Below are 21,744 nucleotides of genomic sequence, written 5' to 3'. Positions count from 1 at the left end.
TTTTTTTTACGGTGTTCACTGAAGGGGTTAACTAGTAGGACAGTTTTATAGGTCGGGTCGCTACGGACGCAGTGATACTAAATATGTGTATCCTGTATGTGTATTTTTTTTTTATTTAGATAAAGAAATGTATTTATTGGAACAATATTTTTTTTTCTTTATTTAGGATTTTTTTATTTTTTACACATGTAAATATTTTATTTTTTTACTTGTTTACTTTGCCCCAGGGGGGACATGACTATATATTATCAGATCGCTGATCTGACACTTTGCAGTGCACTGTGTCAGATCAGCGATCTGACAGGCACTGCAGGAGGCTTGCTTGCTCAGAGCAGGCGCTTGCATGCCACCTCCCTGCAGGACCCAGAAGGAGCCCTGCAGCCATTTAGGATCTGGGGCCTGCAGGGAGGAGGTAGGAGACCCTCGGAGCAACGCGATCACATCACGTTGCTCCGAGGGTCTCAGGGAAGCATGCACGGAGCTCTTTCCCTGCGCGATGCTTCCCTATGCTGCCGGAACGCTGCGATCATGTTTGATCGCAGTGTTCCGGAGGTTAATGTGCCGGATGTCAGCTGTGATAGTCAGCTGACACCCGGCCCCGATCGGCGGCACTACCCCCGTGAGCGCGGCTGATCGGTGATGATGTACTATCCCGTCGGTTGTCATACTGGCCCATACCACCTCGACGGGATAGTACGTCATATGTCAGAAAGGGGTTAAGGGTAGGTTAATTTAACATTGAGAGCTAAAATGTAAAAAATAAAATCCAGAAAATCACCTTGCATAAATTATTTAAATTTATTTGCATTTTGCAGTGAGAAATAAGTATTTTATCCCTCTGTCAAACAAGACTAGACTTGATGGTAAAACCCTTGTGGGCAAGCACAGCTGTCAGATGTTTTTTGCAAGGGATCAAATACTTAAGGTACTGTCACACTAGACGATATCGCTAGCGATCCGTGACGTTGCAGCGTCCTCGCTAGCGATATCGTCCAGTGTGACAGGCAGCAGCGATCAGGCCCCTGCTGGGAGATCGCTGGTCGGGGAAGAAAGTCCAGAACTTTATTTCGTCGCTGGACTCCCCGTAGACATCGCTGAATCGGCGTGTGTGACACCGATTCAGCGATGTCTTCACTGGTAACCAGGGTAAACATCGGGTAACTAAGCGCAGGGCCGCGCTTAGTAACCCGCTGTTTACCCTGGTTACCAGCGTAAAAAAACAAACAGTACATACTTACATTCAGCTGTCTGTCCCTTGCCGTCTGGTTCCTGCACTGACTGCTGGCCGTAAAGTGAAAGCAGAGCACAGCCACAGCGGTGAGTCACCGCTGTGTGACTCACCGCTGTGCTGTGCTTTCACTTTCACTTTACGGCCAGCAGTCAGTGCAGGAACCAGACGGCAAGGGACAGACAGCTGAATGTAAGTATGTACTGTTTGTTTTTTTACGCTGGTAACCAGGGTTAACATCGGGTTACTAAGCGCGGCCCTGCGCTTAGTTACCCGATGTTTACCCTGGTTACCGGGGACCTCGGGATCGTTGGTCGCTGGAGAGCTGTCTGTGTGACAGCTCTCCAGCGACCAAACAGCGACGCTGCAGCGATCCGGATCGTTGTCGGTATCGCTGCAGCGTCGCTAAGTGTGACGGTACCTTTATTTCCCCCACTGTATCTATCTCTTATCTATCAGACAGATGGCAGATAAAGATGAGATTATAGATATTTGTTAAATAATTCCCGTATAAACTACAAAAAGACAAAAAATATGAAATAAAATTTGTTAGGATATTAGCAGCTCAAGCTGATGTTATAAATTAACTCGATATATTTATATTAGTCTAAGTGGGGCCAGTAAGTCAGAACCAAAAACTGAAATGCACAATTTCGCTTTACAATCTTTAGATTTGATAATGATTATTATCAGTCTATACATAATATATCAAACCTTAATTCTATGTATACAAATATAAAGTTATATAAAGGGATTTCCATTAGTTCAACAAAAGTTCAACATAATGAATCATCTGTCTGTACAAGGAGATGACGAAACTCCACAGAATTTCTATGCGTTATTCTGTTAAAAATCCCGTAATTGTTTTGGGGTATCTTTTAAACCTTCTGAAATCCTTCATCAATTGCCTTTCCATTGAGACAAAGTGTACTATTCTGCAGATTATCCTTGGTCCCCTCATCTTCACTAAGTGCAGGTCTCTGTTCGTATCTCCTCCGATAGAGCATTCGGCAGATCACTGTGGTCAGGAACATTTCAATGATTAGAAGTTGCTGATTCATGTCTGAAATAAAAATGACATTCACACAATATAAGATTTAGGGTGATTTATGGTCAATAGAGGTTTTGCTTCTATTTACTGGAACTTAAATTTAGTTTAGCTGCAAATTTACGGTAAGTGTAAAACTAACAATTACATTTTAAAACATATTATTATAAAAAACAAATTCATAATCATTCTGGAGGAAGCTGTAGATATATCTTCTATTTAAGATACAAGAAATTGTGTGTTTAATCACAATTTCAGGCTGGATAGTCTCACAAGAATGGCCTCCTAGTGATCCCTGTGAGGTAGTGATACCATAGAGTGTGGACAAGATCTATATGAATGGTAATTGCCCTGGCCAAATCTTATAAAGGCTTACCACCATAGCAAAGATAGAAAAGGTTGTTTAGAAGTAAAATCTCCACTAAGACGTAAAAGAATAGGTAAGCATATGCTGGGCCTCACGAAAAATGGCCTCAAAATGGAGTGTTGATTACAAGGGCCCACTGGGTCCTCAAGAGGGTAGAGGCCACAAGCTTTCAACTTTATGCCCTCCCTATAATTTAGTGCTGACTCACTGCCCAACCTCTCTGGGTGCCCAGCATTTTCCTCCTGGCTGCCACTCTTCTCTTCTTTTGCAGCCCACCACTCCGCATGTGCTTGTTCATGACATTTTAAAGATCAAAAATCACAAATTGCTCCAGACTCTGGCCAATGCCCCAATGCCCAAGACTTGACAACAGTCCTATTCTGGCCTGAAGCCGTGAAGTAGATTTAGTTTGTGAGCCTGTTATGATGTGTATGTACCAACTCCAAATAGTTAAGACTTGGCTTATGATCTTGATTTCAATTATCTGCTGCACTCCCTGTCCTCTGCTTGGTCTTCACTTATGACTGATCTGATCACAGACATAGCTTCCCTTCATGACACAGATGCTGCTGCCACTTTTTATAACACCACAATAACAACAACACTCGATTCGTCCGCCCCACTCATGCATAGTAAAACTCGTACAATTAACAGGCAGCCCTGGCTGACCAGCCTGACCAAAGAATTGAGACGGGCTTCCAGGATTGCTGAGCGGAGATGGAAGCGATCCCACTCTGCCGACCACTTCACTGCATACAAGCAGTCCCTCGCCAGCTTCAAGTCTGCGCTCACTGCCGCAAAACAAACTTACTTCTCATCCCTCATATCCTCCCTGTCCCACAACCCTAAACAGCTTTTCAACACTTTCAATTCTCTACTCCGTCCCCCCGCACCTCCTCCCTCCCCCCTCATTTCTGCTGATGACTTCGCCTCTTTCTTTAAACAGAAGATCGATACGATCAGAGAAAGCTTTGGCCCACAGCGCCCACTGCCCCTCTTAGCTGCTCAACCCTGCTCCTCCAAAACCAGCTTCTCCACCATGACAGAAGATCAGCTCTCCACCCTCCTGTCAAGATCACACCTCACCACCTGCACGCTTGACCCGCTCCCATCCCACCTCATCCCTAACCTTTCCACGGTCTTCATCCCAACCCTAACGCCTCACTCACAACAGGTGTCTTTCACTCATCCTTCAAGCATGCCAAGATCACACCCATCCTCAAAAAGCCCTCCCTCGACCCATCCTCTGTGTCTAGCTATCGCCCAATATCTCTTCTCCCTTATGCCTCCAAATTGCTGGAGCAGCACGTCCATCTTGAACTGTCCTCCCACTTCTCCTCCTGCTCCCTCTTTGATCGGTTACAATCAGGCTTCCGTTCCCATCACTCAACTGAAACTGCCCTAACTAAAGTCACCAATGACCTACTAACTGCCAGGAGCAAGCGACACTACTCTGTCCTCCTTCTCCTGGACTTGTCTTCTGCCTTTGACACTGTTGACCACTCCCTTTTGCTACAAATCCTCTCATCCCTTGGCATCACAGACTTGGCCCTTTCCTGGATCTCGTCATATCTAACAGACTGAACATTCAGTGTCTCCCTCCCTCACACCACCTCCTCACTTCGCCCCTTGTCAGTCGGTGTTCCTCAAGGCTCTGTTCTAGGACCCCTACTCTTCTCCATCTACACTTTCGGCCTGGGACAGCTCATAGAATCCCACGGTATGCAGTACCATCTCTACGCTGACGACACGCAGATCTACCTCTCCGGACCTGACCTCTCCTCCTTGCTTACCAAAATCCCGCACTGTCTGTCTGCCATTTCAGCCTTCTTTTCTGCTCGCTTTCTACAACTGAACATGGACAAAACAGAATTCATCATCTTTCCCCCATCTCACTCTACCCCTCCACCAGACCTATCCATCATTGTCAATGGCTGCTCACTATCCCCAGTCCCACTCGCCCGGTGCCTCGGGGTGATCCTCGACTCTGCCCTCTCTTTCAAGCCACATATCCAAGCCCTTGCCTCCTCCTGTCGTCTCAAACTCAAAAATATTTCCCGGATCCATGCTTTCCTTGACCGCAACACTGCAAAAACGCTAGTGCATGCCCTTATCATCTCCTGCCTCGACTACTGCAACCTCCTACTCTCTGGACTCCCCTCTAGCACTCTGGCACCACTCCAATCCATCCTACACTCTGCTGCCCGACTAATCCACCTGTCCCCCCGCTATTCCCCAGCCTCTCCCCTGTGTCAAGCCCTTCACTGGCTTCCTATCGCCCAGAGACTCCAGTTCAAAACCCTCACACTGACATACAAAGCCATCCACAACCTGTCTCCTCCATACATCTGTGACATGGTCTCCCGGTACCTACCTACACGCGACCTCCGATCCTCCCAAGACCTCCTTCTCTACTCCCCTCTCATCTCTTCTTCCCATAACCGCATCCAAGACTTCTCCCGTGCTTCCCCCATACTCTGGAACTCTCTACCCCAACACATCAGACTTGCGCCTACCATAGAAACCTTCAAAAAGAACCTGAAGACTCATCTCTTCCGACAAGCCTACAGCCTGCAGTGATCCTCAACCTACTGAACAGCCGCACAGCCAGCTCTTCCCTCTCCTAGTGTATCCTCACCCACCCCCTGCAGACTGTGAGCCCTCGCGGGCAGGGTCCTCCCTCCTTATGTACTCGTGTGCCTTGTTATCTGCTCATGTTTAATGTATTTGTCTATATTTGCCCCGTATTCACATGTAAAGCGCCATGGAATAAATGGCGCTATAAAAATGTATAATAATAATAATAATAATAATCTGTGCTCCTTCTGACTATGATTCCTGCTTTCTGCTGTGTATCTGCAGCTTTGACATGTGTTTTTTTCTTCTCCTCCGCCATAAACCTGGGAATTCCCTGAGTAGGAAAGTCCACACTACCTTGCAGAGGTTAAAAGTAAAGTCCGCAGAATACTAGAGGTTAAAAGTAAAGTCCGCAGAATACCTAAACTCCCAGGTTTATCTTGAAGCCAAATCCTTTAGTGACTCTGTGAGTAAATGTTTACAATTAGACACATTAATTTGGATTGAGATTGGACAATGTGATGTGGCTGGAGAACAAGGCACAAGGTGTTGTGAAGTGGCCTATTCAGATCTTTAAAACATTGTGTAAAAGGCCTGATAGTTCTATTTAAGTTCCTATTTAAGTTCCAATACATGAACTAGCATTGTACCACATGCTCCATATCAGCTTCAGTGTGTAGGTGTACTAATACATTGAATGTTTAAAAGCTTGTCAAAAATGTATTGGAAAATTGTACTTTTATAGAGATTTATTTTGCTTCTTTCTTTCCTTCCTACCTCCAGCCCTTCCTTCCTACTGTCATCCCTCTGTCCCCGCCTTTCTTTTCTTTCTTTCTTTCTTTCTTTCTTTCTTTCTTTCTTTCTTTCTTCTTTTCTTTCTTTCTTTCTTTCTTTCTCTAAATTATGCAGACTGTAGCACTTGCTGTAATCCCAGGACCACATAGTTTTCTTATCGCCTCACTCCCATGTTTTGTTGTGATGTGATAACTAATCATCGATCACACTTCCAAAGTGCATAGTAGCCCTGTCAGGCTAACCCGCCCACTAATATCGTGTGTCGGAATGAGATGATAATAGAGAAAGGACAAGAGCTATACAACTAGTTTGATTGTGTGTCAGACGGCATATTACATGTTTTATAGCTATTGAGGATAGTGTTAAACAAACAATCAACCTCTTCTATAGTTCCTATTATTAGTATTGTTACACAATGAAACATTTTCCAATTCTCTTTGTTACAAAATATACTGTAACCTTAACAACAGGTCAATATAATGATACCCCAAACTATCATCTGTGTCTGTGACATTTTCCATTTATATTGTCAGACAAATGTTATTTTATTTCTATTTAATTGTGTAATTTGCTATTTCTTGGGATTCAGCTCTAATTTTTGGTGTGAGTATTATTTCTCGCTGTCTGTGTTTTTGCTAGTGAGCGGAACGAGACATTATCAGGACCTTTCTTCTGTCTGATTATTCAGTTCTGCTTTTAATTGCACAAAGGTTTGAATCTCTCAAATAAAACTTAAAATGGAGAAGACACTAAAAAGGGATTGTCTCAATTTGGTAAATTTGTACAAAGTGCTTGTAAAAAGCAAGGCCCTCTGCAATTTACTTCTTATTAAAAATTCTCTCTTGCCTCAAGAACGGAGGAATTTTTAATTTTATTCTTCACAATCACAACGTGTCTGCTAGGCAAGGAGAGAACGCTTCCTATCTCTGTGCTGTAGAACCTTACAACTCTGCACTGTGATGCCGAGGCAAGGCTGCATTTGGTAGCATCACTGGCACCTGATGCTACTTTGGTTTAATTTTACAATTAATACTGAGAAATGTATCATATTTAATGGAGACATTGGTGATCTCAGGGGCACATTATCTATATTTTTTTATGAATATTATATATTTCTCAGTATTAATTGTAAAAAATAAAATAAAATAACTATCCTATAGCTGGGATATATATATGTATATATATGTGTGTATATATATATATATATATATATATATGTATATGTATATATATATGTGTGTGTGTTAAGTATAAATTATTTTAATCAATATCTCACTGAACACAAGGACATGTTTCATAAAACATTTTTTAACTCATGATGTGAAAGTAGGGTTAAAAAAATATAACTTTCAGTACAGAAAGTTCTGTTTTACTCCAATTAGTTGATGCGAACATAATTAAACCTAACCTTAAAAACTACTTAATCTAGTATTTTGTATGACCTCCATGATTTTTAAGACCATACCAAGTCTTCTAGGCATGGAAGGAACAAGTTGGCAACATATTAGAAAATCTATCTTTTTCCATTCTTCAAGAATGACATCTTTTAGAGTCTGGAGGCTGGATGGAGAGTGATGCTCAACTTTTCTCTTCGGAATTCCACATAGGTGTATGATTGGGTTCAGACCAGGACACTTCGTCACCGAATCTTTCTCCTTCAGAAATGCAATAATGGTCTTAGATGTGTGTTTTGGGTCATTTGTTAAGGTGGAAAAGAAAGTGTATGTCTACCAAGGGCAAGGTGTGATGGCAGCATGTTCTCTTTCAGTATATATGCCACTCTAGCACTTGAAGGTTCTGACAAGAATGCTTTATATCCCTCTGCTCCACTGAAATAATAAATACACATTGGACATGGCTAAACCTGCATATTGAGCGCAGCAGGACTAGTAGGCCGATCTTACAGCAAATTGCTAACCCAGGTCTATGACCAGCTTTATCTTTTAGTGCCTACTAGAGATTTCAGATCAGATATCCCAGATATCTGATCATCTTGTCACCATAAATGTATGGTTACGGTTAGCAGTTAAGGTACCTTCACACTCAGCAACTTTACGAGAACGACAACAATCTGTGACGTTGCAGCATCCTGGATAGCGATCTCGTTGTGTTTGACACGCAGCAGCGATCTGGATCCTGCTGTGCCATCGCTGGTTGGAGCTAGAAGTCCAGAACTTTATTTCGTCGTCAGGTCGGCGTATATCGTCATGTTTGACAGCAAAAGCAACGATGCCAGCAATGTTTTACATGGAGCTAACGACCTGCGAGATCGATAAGTGAGTCGCCGTTACGTCACAGGATCGCTCCTGCATCGTTCTGGAGTTGCTGTGTTTGACGTCTCTACAGCGACCTAAACAGCGACACTCCAGTGATCGGCTCGTTGTCTATATCGATGCAGCGTCGCTGAGTGTGACGGTACCTTTAGAAATGTATCTTATCATTTCTTATCTTATCTATGGTTATCTCAGTCTCTGGGTCAAATCCGCTGTATTGTTATAGTGCAAATAGTGATATACATGGTGTGTTTTGGTGGAGAAAGTGTCCTTTCTCTTTGGTGTGAAGACAGAAGAGATGTCACTTCATCTTCAGGGGCAGTCTAGAGCAGCTGCAATAACTCCTTAAAGGGGTTGCCTAGTATTTTATATTGATGGCCTACCCTTAGGACAAGTCAACGATCTTAGATTGGAGAGGGTGTGATGAATTGCAGAGTGGAACTACAAAGCATAGTCAACTGCATAGCCGGGGAATTCCTCCACCCCACATGTAGAACCCCACCGCACACATAGAACCCATTCCACATGTAGTACCCCATCCAACCCATAGAACACCTCCCTTAGAACTCCACCCCACCCATAGAACCCCACCCTAACTTCTGATTTTCAGCTTTCTGTATTCGTAGAAAACTGCCAATCAGTGGTGTGGGCGGGGTTATACACAGCTCAGCATTCACAGAACTGCTAAATCTGCATCAGATAATACAGTGATTTTATCAGAACTGCAATAAACAGACCAGTAAGTGACACATCATTGGAACTAGGGCCTTTCCCTCTACATTATGTTGCTCTCAGATGAGGTAGCAAAAACCTACTGACAGATTTCTTAAATATTATTTGTATTGCTTTGCCATGAATGAGTAAATTGCATCCAGTTATTAAAAGAAATCCACTGTTGCTATGATTCAATGAATTATCAAATCCAGAATCCAAGAGCTATGGCAAGTATATGACTAGATTTATAGTATTTAGCGCACGATGTGGTGGTACTGCCCTGCTAACGATCTTCCCAAGTTAGAAGCCTACTGAAACAGACTAAAGGACCTTTTGAAAAGCTTAGGAAGCCTTTGCAGGTGTTTTTAGTTATTCTAATTTACTGAGATAATGACGTTTCATTGGCTGTGCGCCATAATCATCAACATTAACATAAATAAACACTTGAAATAAATCACTAGGTTGTATTGACTCTATATAATATATGATCTTCACTTTTTGTATTGAAGAACTGAAATTAACTTTTTGATGATATTCTCATTTTGTGAGAAGCACCTGTATGTAATTAGTGAGCGATATCTATAAGGCCGGGTTCACATAGCATTAATGGCGTCCATTAAATGGACTACGTTACACCGCTGCATAACGCGGTGGTAACGTAGTCCCTAACACCGCCATTAGCTTCTATGTCGGACGCATCGCTAGCACACGCCCACAATGGGTGTGCGCTAGCGATGTGCCGTCATTGAGTGACGGACCCTGAGACGCGGGCTGCAGCGTTTCCGGGTCCGTCACTGCTAGCGCATATAGAGATAGATGCGCTAGCGCGATGGAGAATGTCGGCACTTGCGTCAGCAGCCCATTCACATATGTGTTGAACGGGCTGCTGTTTAACGCAATGTGAACACGGCCTAATACAGCTGTAGATCATTGAATGTATGGCATTTATATTGCACATCATCGTAATACATGAAATAGCAGTAAAAGCCACTGCAGTAAATACTTTTATCACAGGTTCCATTTACATAAGGCATTTTAAAGGGAAGTGCAGGAAAAAAACAGGAATAATGAGTTCTGCCAAAAAAAAAGAATTATTAAAAAATGCTATGCAATTCCAAACCAATACCGTTTCTTCATTAGGTAAGTTCCTGCACTGCCGTGAACCATGACAACCTATGTGCACTGAGGAAACTATTATAGATCACTCAGGGCACTTCGTTTACTTTGGTCTCACTGTATAAGCGACCACCGATCAATACAAATTTACTGATCAGCTGCCATAACATGCCATGGTCGATCCATGTAAACAAGACCATAAGCCCTGTTCAGTTCAAGCCCAGAGATCAGCAAGTTATCACTAATCCTTTGGATAAATCCAAACTAAGAAAGTTTATATTTTACAATATGTCCAAATATACATATTTACTCATATTTACTCACATGAGGCTCTGGCTGTACTGGGAAGTGGTGGAACGCAGGAAATAACACGTGTGGTGCCAAGAATATTGATGATTGAAGTCTGAAGTTGGCTCAAAATAACAATGAACTAAAACAATGGAAATGAAAATGTTACATCAGTTGTCTAAAAGGAGAAAATAATTACACATCATGGTTCGCCTTCTAGAATGTACTGTAATGTGATTGTCATGGATATATTGGATGGATGATAGCAATGGATTATACAGATAACTATCTCTCTGGCCTAAATTTGGTTGGTTGTTATTGAATTTACATATAAATCCCTGCATTGTTGGACTGAGGTGCCAAGGGCTCACCAGTAACATTGATTTTACAGGTCCACTCTACAGCTACATGCAAGTATTACCTGACCCTTGTGTTCAATTTTTCAGCCAACACATTCTCTTTACACGTACATGAAACGATGGCTGCAGCCACATCTCCACTAGAGATCAGCGAACCTTTCAAGGTTTCGGATCGGCGAATGTCCCGATGTTCATCCAACATGTTCGACGAATATACCTGAACCCCATTGACTTCAACGGAGGCAAAACCAAATGCATAGACAACATCTTCAGGAGGGGCAAAAAAAGCTGCCAAAACACCTCTCCATTACTAAGCCATAGGCTTGATGTCACTGGATAATAAAAAGGTGACATCAACCCCACAAATATAACCCCACTTGCCGCCACCACCACAGGGCAAGTGGGAAGAACTGGGTAAAGCGCCAGCACCATTACAACTCTTCCCATGGCGCTTGTGCTGACGTTAGTGAGTTGAACTGAGTTCATTGGCTGTGAACTCTCAGGGCCTTTCTGACACCACCGCAAGCATGAGAACTTTCTCACGCTCTCAGTGACGTTAGTCATGCCTTAGGAGTTCACCGCCAGGTACAGAGCAGCGGTAGCACATGTTGCTCAGTATCTCTGCTTGATGCCTTTCTGTATAGTTGCAACATGCAACAATGCAGCCTGCCATCTAGATCTAGCAAAGCTAGACCCGTCGCGGGGCAAATGAATTATTATCTTCTCTGCGGACAGGTGAGGAATATTGTTGTTTATTATTTTAATTCTGTTACAGGAGACATTGGCTTCTGTGGACTATGCGATTACGTGAGTATGGTTTAATTTAGATTCATTAAATGAGTCTGTGTCATTCTTTCAATTAAATGACTTTATTCTGGGCGTGTGCTTATTTACAATATAACCGTAGGATTAGTAATGGATAGGCACCTTATAGCTGCCTCTCCATTACTAACCCATGGACCTGATGTCACCGGACAATACAAAGGTGATATCAACCCCACAAGTATGAACTCCACTTGCCACCACCACAGGGCAAGTGGGAAGAGCCGGGCAAAGCACCGGAATAGGTGCATCTATTAACTGCGCCTTTTCTCAGGTGGGTGCGGGCTGCTATTTTTAGGTTGGGGGGACAATATTCATAGCCCCTTACCAGCCTGATAATACCAGCCCCCAACTGCCTGCTGTGCAATGACCTTCTTCATTGAGAAGGAGAATGGTAACACCCAGCTGTTAAATTATTATGTTTCCAGGTGGGATAACAGAGTTCTAAGAACAGATGCTATAAAATTGTTATGAATATTATTAAAATTGTTGATGAAAATATTTAGGACAGACAGACCAGTAGAGTTGCTAAGTCCTCTTTAAAGGGAGTCTGTCACCCCTTTTTTTCAATTTGAGAAAAAATATGGTTCAATTGTGCATGAGCTCTGCATTACAGCAGTACCTTTCATGTCCCCTGATTCCCCACCTTTGCTAAGAAAATACCTTTGTAATCTCTCTGTTTTACTATGTAAATTACCCCGGTCCTGTCCAATGGGCGGGGCCTATTTGCTGTCTCTCCTCCCTCTCCTCGGTGTTCTCGACGTAACGAGATCTGTGAATAGCACAGATCATGTACAGTTTCTGGGCATGTGCATTGAATTGGCCTCTAGCGCCTGCACAGTATGCTTTTCCAAATGGTGGTCAAAGCATAAAATCACTATTGCGCATGCGCCCGCATTTTTCATTATGTTCTATGCCCCCTTGCATGGCAAGACTTCCGTGGTTCAGAACGTAATGTAAAATGGCGCATGCGCAATAATGATTTTTATGCTTTGCCCACTGCTGGGCAAAACATACTGCGCACGCGTGAGAGGCCACTTCAATGCGCAGACACAGGAAAACAATGCCAACACAGGAAAGAAGAAAAATGAATGCGTAGAGCAAGGCAGGAGGTGGGGAGAAACGGCCCCGCCCATCGGACAGGATCGGGGTAATTTACATAGGAAAACGGAGAGATTACAAAAGTATTTTCTCAGGGAAGGTGGGGAATCGGGGGATATGAAAGGTACTGCTGTAATGCAGAGCTCATGCACAATTGAACCATATTATTATCTCAAATCTAAAAAAAGGGGTGACAGATTCTCTTTAAAGGGAACCACAAGCTCCATGAATCAAACTCTAGATGCATGAGTGCAGCCAGGATATATTTTACTCTGAAAGGTTATGGAGTTTCAAAATGGTTTGAAAATCCAGCCAGGGACTATAAGTCTCGAATGACTAGTCCAAGAGGCAGGTGCCTGGCGGCTTCCCCCTACTCCACTCCAGTTGACTTACAGGTCTCCCACTATATGTGTTATAGGGAAAGATCTGTCAGTCAAAGGGATCATGGCTGGGAGAAGCAACCAACGACCACACTTGTCAGCTGAGACACATAGACCCTGATACATCAAAGTGTTTACCCGAGTTTCTTATAAAAAAGCTTCAAAAAGTCGCTGTCATGATCCCGTCAGTCACCGTGTCCTAGGGATGCTGTGGGTGGCAGGTAAGCCACCCTATGGATAGGAGGGGCGTGTTGGGCTGTCAGTGTAGTGTTTGAGTTAGGGTACCGTCACACAGTGGCATTTTGATCGCTACGACGGCACGATTTGTGACGTTCCAGCGATATACTTACGATCTCGCTGTGTCTGACACGCTACTGCGATCAGGGACCCCGCTGAGAATCGTACGTCGTAGCAGATCGTTTGAAACTTTCTTTCGTCATCAAGTGTCCCGCTGTGGTGGCATGATCGCATCGTGTAACAAAGGTGTGCATGATATTGTATACGATGTGCGCATAGTAACCAACGGCTTCTACATCACAAATATGTCATGAAATTATCGCTCCAGCGTCGTGCATTGCGAAGTGTGACCACAGTCTACGACGCTGGAGCGATAATGGTGCGATGCTGGAGCGTCACGGATCGTGCCGTCGTAGCGACCAAAGTGCCACTGTGAGACGGTACCCTTAACTCCAGGTGTTTTCCTTTCTAGATAATTGCCAAGCTATTTAATTGACTGTCAATGTTGGATCATTGCCAATTGTAGCTTCAGCTCAGTGGAGTGCTTACTATGTGCTCTGTATTTTGACTACCCGTTTGTATAAACCCTCTTGCTTTTCACGTATTCTGACTTTGGTTACCAGACTCCGGACTTTGCTCTTTATCCATTTGTCTTATCCCCCTGTCTTTCACGTACCTTCCTGGCTTTTGACATTGGACTACTTGACCACTCTGTCTCATGACTAGTCCATGACCAGTGACTAGTGTCAGTCGCACAATGCAGAGTTGAGCAAAAATTCAGCTAATTTTGGCATCTTCAGTTTGGGCAGCTCCACCAAATGGGTTGTATCTAGTGAGGAGTTGGGATAGGTCATTGTAATTCCCAGCCATCAAATGCATCAATACTGGCAGCTTTTTTTTCGACAGAGATGTTATTCCAGTGCCTGACCAGAGTAGCATTCCAGTGGAGGTGCACCATATTCAATAAGTAGTGTGCTCCTCCTAATGAATTTGGTGCATCATTCTCCAAAACGACCCCCTCCCCACTTATTTTCCAGGTGGCTTTTCAAAGTATAATTACTCTCAAATGCTGCAGTGTTTCAGAGTAAAACATTGACGGCTACTGGCAGGTTCCCTGTTTGAATGTTTTAGGTCTTTTGAATATTTTCCCCAGCCCTTGCAATGTGTAAAAGATGGACAATTTTGTTTGAGTTCTGAAATTTTTCTTGTGATGTTACAGAAATTGACTGGTAATCATGTTTTCTCTCACAGCTATAAAATCTCATGAGAACCCTTGTGGGACTTTCCTTTTTTCTCAAGAAGAGTGTTTTTTTTTTTTTGCTTTTTTTTTTTACAAAACACTTAATCAGGAATTCTGGGAAGCGGCTTTGGCACCGTGACATATATTATTATCAGTAAGTAATATTTATGGAAACTGTATTTTCATTTTTAGCAAGCGTTGTTTAAAGGAAGTTGTGAACATTGTAGAATGTATGTTTAGACCCACAATATTTCTGTATATTGGAATTCAAATTTAAAAACACAAATTATTGTCCCCTGATAAAGTAGCTCACAAAACGTGCATTGGCCAGTGTGAGGTTTGGCAGATATGGCTTATGGTTGGCATGGGCTTATATTTAGGATGTTTTATGGGGTCTGTTTGTATTTATATATATATATATTTTTTACGAAGTAGTCCTGTTGCTCTTACTTACACTTGTTACCTTCCATGATATTTATCTTTAGAAACTTTATTGTTCAAAATGTATTAAGCCTGTGAACTGAAAAGCACACTCTCCAATAAGTTTTAATGTTTTTTAAAGGTGTTTTATTTAGCTTTTTTGCTTGACAATTTGTATTTTTGTATATTGGATTAATAAAGTAATTGAATTTATACTATTTTCATGTTTATTTCTATGTTTGCAGCCAGAGTATATATAGTTTTTCATTTGCTTTTGGGACTCTTAGTTGCTTTTAATTACATACAAGTATTTATGATGATAAGGAATCAGATTACTTTTTTATGCGATCAAATGTTAAGCCTACATGTTGCAAGAGTCTAAATTTTACTATGTTCACACCACTACAGTCTCTGTTGAATGGGTACTCTAAAGACTCATTCAGACATTCGTAGATCTTGATCCAGTCTCGGACCACGATCTATGGACTGGCTGCGAACGGACTGACTTAAGGTACCGTCACATTAAGCGACGCTGCAGCGATCTAGACAACGATGCCGATCGCTGCAGCGTCGCTGTTTGGTCGCTGGAGAGCTGTCAGACAGCTCTCCAGCGACCAACGATCCTGAAGTCCCCGGGTAACCAGGGTAAACATCGGGTTACTAAGCGCAGGGCCGCGCTTAGTAACCCGATGTTTACCCTGGTTACCACTGTAAAAGTAAAAAAAAAAAAAAACACTACATACTTACATTCCTGTCGCATCCCCCGGCCTCAGCTTCCCTGCTCTGTGTAAGGGCGCTTGCCGGAAAGCAGAGCGGTGACATCACCGCTGTGCTTTGCTTTACAGCCGGCCGGTGCTGACACTGGGGGACGCAGGGAAGCTGACGCTGAGGAACGTGACAGGAATGTAAGTATGTAGTGTTTTTTTTTTTTTACTTTTACCAGCGCGGCCCTGCGCATAGTAACCCGATGTTTACCCTGGTTACCAGTGAAGACATCGCTGAATCGGCGTCACACACGCCGATTCAGCGATGTCAGCAGGAGATCCAGTGACGAAATAAAGTCCTGGACTTTACCCAGCGACCAACGATCGCCCAGCAGGGGCCTGATCGTTGGTTGCTGTCACACATAACTCATATATATAATCTCGAAGAGCATAGGGTTATCAAGTAGTAACAGGTGAACTCGTAAATGTTTGGGTCCAACGGGTTCTGCCAAATATTTTGAAAAAGTTTGGTTCGGGTACCAGAACGGTACCTGAACTCAAACCTGAACCCAATACCAATGAGGAACATCCAGTGTTTCCCATGTTGTCATCTATGCGACAGCACGAGAAGTGCTGTCTCTGATCGGCGATAAGTTCATTACCGCCAGTCAGTGGTGCGGTTCCCATGCTGTCATACAGATGACAGCATATGAGGCAGCAGCTGTGACCGGCGGTAAAAAGGTTACCACCAGTCACAGGCATCGGCTGATAAGAGTACAACTCTCATCATTGTAAGGCTTCTTTCACACTAGCGTCGCAATGCGTCGGGGAGAGATTCCGACGCTAGCGTTTAACGCATTCCAAAATGGAGGCAGCAGATGCATTTCTCCGGCGCATCCGCTGACCCATTGTAAGGTGCGGGGAGGTGGGGGCGGAGTTCCGGCCGCGCATGCGCGGTCGGAAAAAGCGGTCCGTCAGGAGCAAAAAACGTTACATGTAGCGTTTTTTGCTCCCGACGGTCCGCCAAAGCACGACGCATCCGTCGCTCGACGGATGCGACGTGTGGCAATCCGTCGCAAATGCGTCGTCAATACAAGTCTATGGGGAAAAAAACGCATCCTGCAAGCACTTTTGCAGGATGCGTTTTTCTGCAAAACGATGCATTGTGATGGATTGCAGAAAACGCTAGTGTGAAAGTAGCCTAAGCCGGTATCTCTGATAGATAGGGCCCGGTCTCGTTACCGCTGATAAGAGCTGTTGTTTCCCGCGCTGTCACACAGATGACAGCAGGAGAAACACTGGATGTTTGGGGAGAAGTCCGTGTTCGGGGTCCGTGCAAAGACACTAGATGTTCGGTACGGACCACTAACTTTAACGTTCGGGTTTGCCCATTCCAATTATTAAGCCAAATTCATAGGCTTTTTTTATTTGCATAGGATAATTTAATATGGCCACATATTAGGTTTCCAATACTGTTTATTAAGGGTTATCCACTATCCACTCAGGCTGAATTGCTATGTTTCTAATGGATTAATTGTAGAATTTAAATCAGTTCTGTCCATACTGTTGCAATGAATATAAATTATTTGACTGACTGGTGGCAACACTTGTGTTAATATAGATTTTCAAGTCCTAGATATTCAGTTTCTAAAATACATGCTTACATTTACTTTGTTTTAACAAAAATGAACCTGCAGTACATTACTAATTTCCCAATATTAGGTCCATCATTGTGGGCTGACATTTTGTAACATATCTTTAGTGCAACCAAAACTCAAAAATCCATATATACTGATAGAATTCAATAGTAATGTTATAGCTGCCAAAAAGAGCTGAAGCCAAAGTTTTCAGCTGATTCATGCCTCCTGAACCTTGGGCAAAATGAATTACAAACTGGTTCCATGCTGTGTTTTTTCGTTTTACAGAAAACAAACTTTGAAAAGCAGGCTGGAGACTCCCGGGACAATTCTTTAAAGTGTTTATGCCAGAAAACACAGTGCGGAGTTGCACAAAAATGTTGTAACTTTAGGTGTTTTCACACCACACCAGTTTTGGGCAGCTCTGCCAAAATGTGCAGGTCCGGGGAAGAGCCAGGGCAGATTGGGGCATGGCTACGCATGCCCATCAAGTTCATCAACAGTGGTTGCCTGTCCTTCACCAGAAATTTTCCGCTTGTCCTTAACTGGAGAAACATTGGAAGCCCACGCACCGCTGATAAGATGCTCCAAATTCATTAGGTGGTATACGCCTCTTAACAAATTCGGCTTATCTAATTCCTGTACACCCCTCATTAAGACTGGCATAGGAAAAGCCTGTCTTAATGCGTCTCTGCTGACTAGTCTGAGGCGGGTCCCTGTTGGTTTCTCCCCGCCCTGCTCCCCTTGACTGACAGGTCTGTCCCTAAAAACACACAAAGAGAGAGACCTGTCTTGTCTAGAAGACAGGGAGGGAAAAAAAACACCAGTTATTTGCTGGACTAGTCATCCTAGTTTCGTCATCCCTGGTCAGTGTTTTATATGCTGTCTCTGATCTTCCACTGCTTTAAAGTGAAACATACACGGCTGCAATAACGGAGCCAGACCGATTCTAGCTGCCTGCGGTTCAGGTGATATGTTCAGGTGACTGCTTCTCTTTAGAAGCTTACTGCCTACAGTTTTTTTTTTTATAAAGAAAGGGTTGTCAGGGATTTTGTTAAAATGAGCTAAGAGCAAGTAACATTATCAAATAATAAAATAACATGTCACATTCATCTTTCATGAGAATGCTCCAGCCAATCGCTAATTGAGAGCTCTCTTGGCCATCGTGACCATTGGTGACAGTGATTGGAAGGACGCAATGTTGGCACTAAGTTGTTATTACCAGGATTCGGGATAGGTTACCGGGATCCAACTACTGGGACTGACCAGATATCCATAGAATTGTGCTCTGGAGCCCAGGGCTCTGTATGGAGCGGAGGTGCGCATACACTACTCTGCTATATTCATTGTTTATGGGACTGCTGGAAACATCCAAGAGCTGTGCTTTGCTTTCTCTGGCAGTCCCATAGACAATAAATAAAGAGCAGATAGAGCATGTGCACCTTGCCCCATTGAAGGCGAGGCTTTGCAAAGTCTGGTCCTCAGGTTCTAGAACCCATTTCTCAAGATTGCTGCAGGCCCCAGCGGTCAGAACTTCAGTGATCAGTAAATTAGGGGATAACTAAATATCTTGGAATTAACCCATTAACTCAGTGTAAGTCTCATAGTCACAGTTATGCAAGTTAAAAAAGTAAAGTATAATAATTTGATTCTTACCTGGTAACAAGCAAATTTTGGAATAATATTTCTGTCCACTAAGGAAGGTCTGACGAGATTAAACATGATTCCCACTGCCCAGAGTGCAACAATAGTGATCACGCCAACAATTAGATTAATGTAAATTGTAGAAGATTCTGCGCGTGCCTGAAAAGACCAGAGCACAGTCATTAATAGAGCTCATGTTGTACTACATTATTGGATGCTGATATGACATTGATTAAAGTGAATCTGTCACTAGGTTTTAGCTATCTCCTCTAAGTGCAGTATAGTATAAAGTAAGAAATCCTGATTCGAGTGATGTATCACTTAGTTTACTGGGTGGAGCCGTTGTGCTGCAACCAGAGTTTTCAGATGTAGCATGTAGAAGCGCTCAGAAAGCTAACTATGCCCACACCCCCCTGATTAGCAGCTTCCTGTCTACAATGTGGAGTGATGGTAAGCTGCTAATTAGTGCTGGGGGTGTGGTTGGACAAGAAGGTACCTGGCCATCTAGTGATAATCTCCTGCTGATAAGACACTCATTGTATTGCACACAGCCTAATAAGTGAAACCTTCCTGAAATCAGTGCCTCATGCTGCCCTCAGATTACATAGAAAAAACCTAATGATGACAGATTCCCTTTAAGCTAAATCTTTTTTGAAGGCGCAGTATGCATTGTATAATTCTTTATTATAGTGCTAATTCAACTGTCCATGGACTGATATAATATGGACTACTTTTAATCATTGTTTTTTAACCACAGACTGTTTTTCTACAATAGAAATACAAGCGTCTAGTGTGACATTCATGCCATATTTTATGGGAAAACAACTTTCCAGTATCTCTGACAAAATCTTAAACAGAGAGTGCGGAGTATGATAGTTTAAAAATGCGAGCGACCATTCTAAAGAGGAAATTAAGTAAAAAAGTCATTAATATATCATACATAACATCACAGTTTCATCACTGAACTTTATTCTGGAACGACCACTGATTTTTAGAATTAAAGAGCCTTATAGAGGGTCACATCTCCTCATAGTACCCCACTCCTGTAATCAGCTAATTAGTGACAGTATCTGTTAGTACAGAATGACTGTTCAAACCAAGCACAGGCCCTTGGAACACCCAGGGTGTGGCCAAACATATTTTTGCATCTTCCCACCTACTTGTTTAGTATCTATTTCCATCCCTTCTTCATTGATTGATAGCTCTGTCTGTACAGGAGCCAAATAAGAGCGAAGATAGATGGAAGACATGAAAGTAGACGTTGCAATGAACTGCTTAGCTACGTCACTGGTGCATTTAGTGTATGAGCTTAGTTTGAATAGTCATCTTGTGCTGACAGATTCCTTGTAAAACCTGTGGCACTAAGTTGTCATTACCAGGGAAATAACTTAACAATGGCCTCATCTAACAGTAAGGCTGGGTCACACTGTCAGTATTTGTTCAGTATTTTACCTCAGTATTTGTAGCCAAAACCAGGAGTGGAACAATCATAGGAACAGTATAATAGAAACATATGCATCACTTCTGTATTTATCACCCACTCCTGGTTTTGGCTACAAATACTGACCAAACACTGACCAAATACTGATAGTGTGACCCCGGCCTAAAAGTTTATTAGTTATCCAAACCAACCAATCAGCATTTAACTTTCAGTTTCCCAGATCAATTTATGAAATTAAATCTGAATTTTGATTGGTTGCTATGTAAGATTGTCTTACTATTCCACATTTTTGGTAAATGAGGTCTGATGACTGTCATTGGATTGAATGTCGTGACAGATTTTAAGCAGCAATAACTGACTAAGGAGTTAGGCAACTTTCGCTCTGAGAATCAGAGTAGCTTTAGGTGAGACCTCACAAATCTGATCTTTTTTGTATTTATAATACATGAGAACATTATGTTGTCTGGATTTTTTCTTTATAGGCAATGTCCGACATATTCTGTGGTTTGCAAATGGGGAGCAAAAAATGGCTAAATCTTATATCCATATGTAACTGCCTATTGCGCCATAGAAGTAGAGCACAAATTGAAAAAATGTGCTGGCAAGTACTGAATTGAAAATACACCTATGAAAAAAAAGATAAATATATGATAAAAATGAATATAATAACAAACATCAGATCACAGATAATCAAAAAAACAAATGAGGAACCTTCTGGATATTCTGGATATACATGTAACACTGCAATACACTCAAGAGCAATGTAAGCCTACCAATAAGGGCCAGAAAGAAGAGAAGGAAACTAGAAAATTGTCTTAGAGTAAATATGAAAATTGATATTAGAAAGTAGTGAAAGAATAATAGACCAAAGTAATTCAACAGGGAACCAGGGATCCATTTCTCCCAAAACATGTTTCACTGGGAAAGCTTCATCTGGAGGTCTTTAAAGGGACACTGTCAGCTGAATTTGGAGGGAACAATCTTCAGCCATGGAGGCGGGGTTTTGGGGTTTTTGATTCACCCTTTCCTTACCCGCTGGCTGCATGCTGGCTGCAATATTGGATTGAAGTTCATTCTCTGTCCTCCATAGTACATGCCTGCAAAAGGTGCAATCTTGCCTTGCGCAGGTGTGTACTATGGAGGACAGAGAATGAACTTCAATCCAATATTGCAGCCAGCATGCAGCCAGCGGGTAAGGAAAGGGTGAATCAAAAACCCCAAAACCCCGCCTCCATGGCTGAAGATTGTTCCCTCCAAATTCAGGTGACAGAGTCCCTTTAATGGTGCATGCATAGCAGCTTTACATGTACAGTACAGACCAAACGTTTGGACACACCTTCTCATTTAAAGATT

At 42.7% G+C, this 21,744-nt stretch overlaps 1 protein-coding gene across 1 annotated transcript in view; it reads right to left on the bottom strand.

Annotated features, from left to right (window-relative positions):
* Positions 1 to 1,521: 1,521 nt before the first annotated feature.
* Positions 1,522 to 21,744, bottom strand: part of LOC138673005 (organic solute transporter subunit alpha-like) — a 62,727-nt gene continuing 42,504 nt past the window's right edge. Inside the window, exons 6-8 of the mRNA XM_069761534.1 lie at positions 18,963 to 19,109; positions 10,443 to 10,548; positions 1,522 to 2,291 (exon numbers count right to left, since the gene is read on the bottom strand). Of these exons, the coding sequence (XP_069617635.1) occupies positions 2,107 to 2,291; positions 10,443 to 10,548; positions 18,963 to 19,109 (438 nt within the window). The 3' untranslated portion in view covers positions 1,522 to 2,106. The remainder of the gene's footprint in view (positions 2,292 to 10,442; positions 10,549 to 18,962; positions 19,110 to 21,744) is intronic.

Source organism: Ranitomeya imitator, chromosome 3 (genome assembly GCF_032444005.1).
Source record: "Ranitomeya imitator isolate aRanImi1 chromosome 3, aRanImi1.pri, whole genome shotgun sequence".
Classification (NCBI taxonomy): Eukaryota; Metazoa; Chordata; class Amphibia; order Anura; family Dendrobatidae; genus Ranitomeya; species Ranitomeya imitator.
The sequence above is the reverse complement of the archived record's forward strand: the minus strand, read 5'-3'. Positions and strand labels throughout refer to the sequence as shown.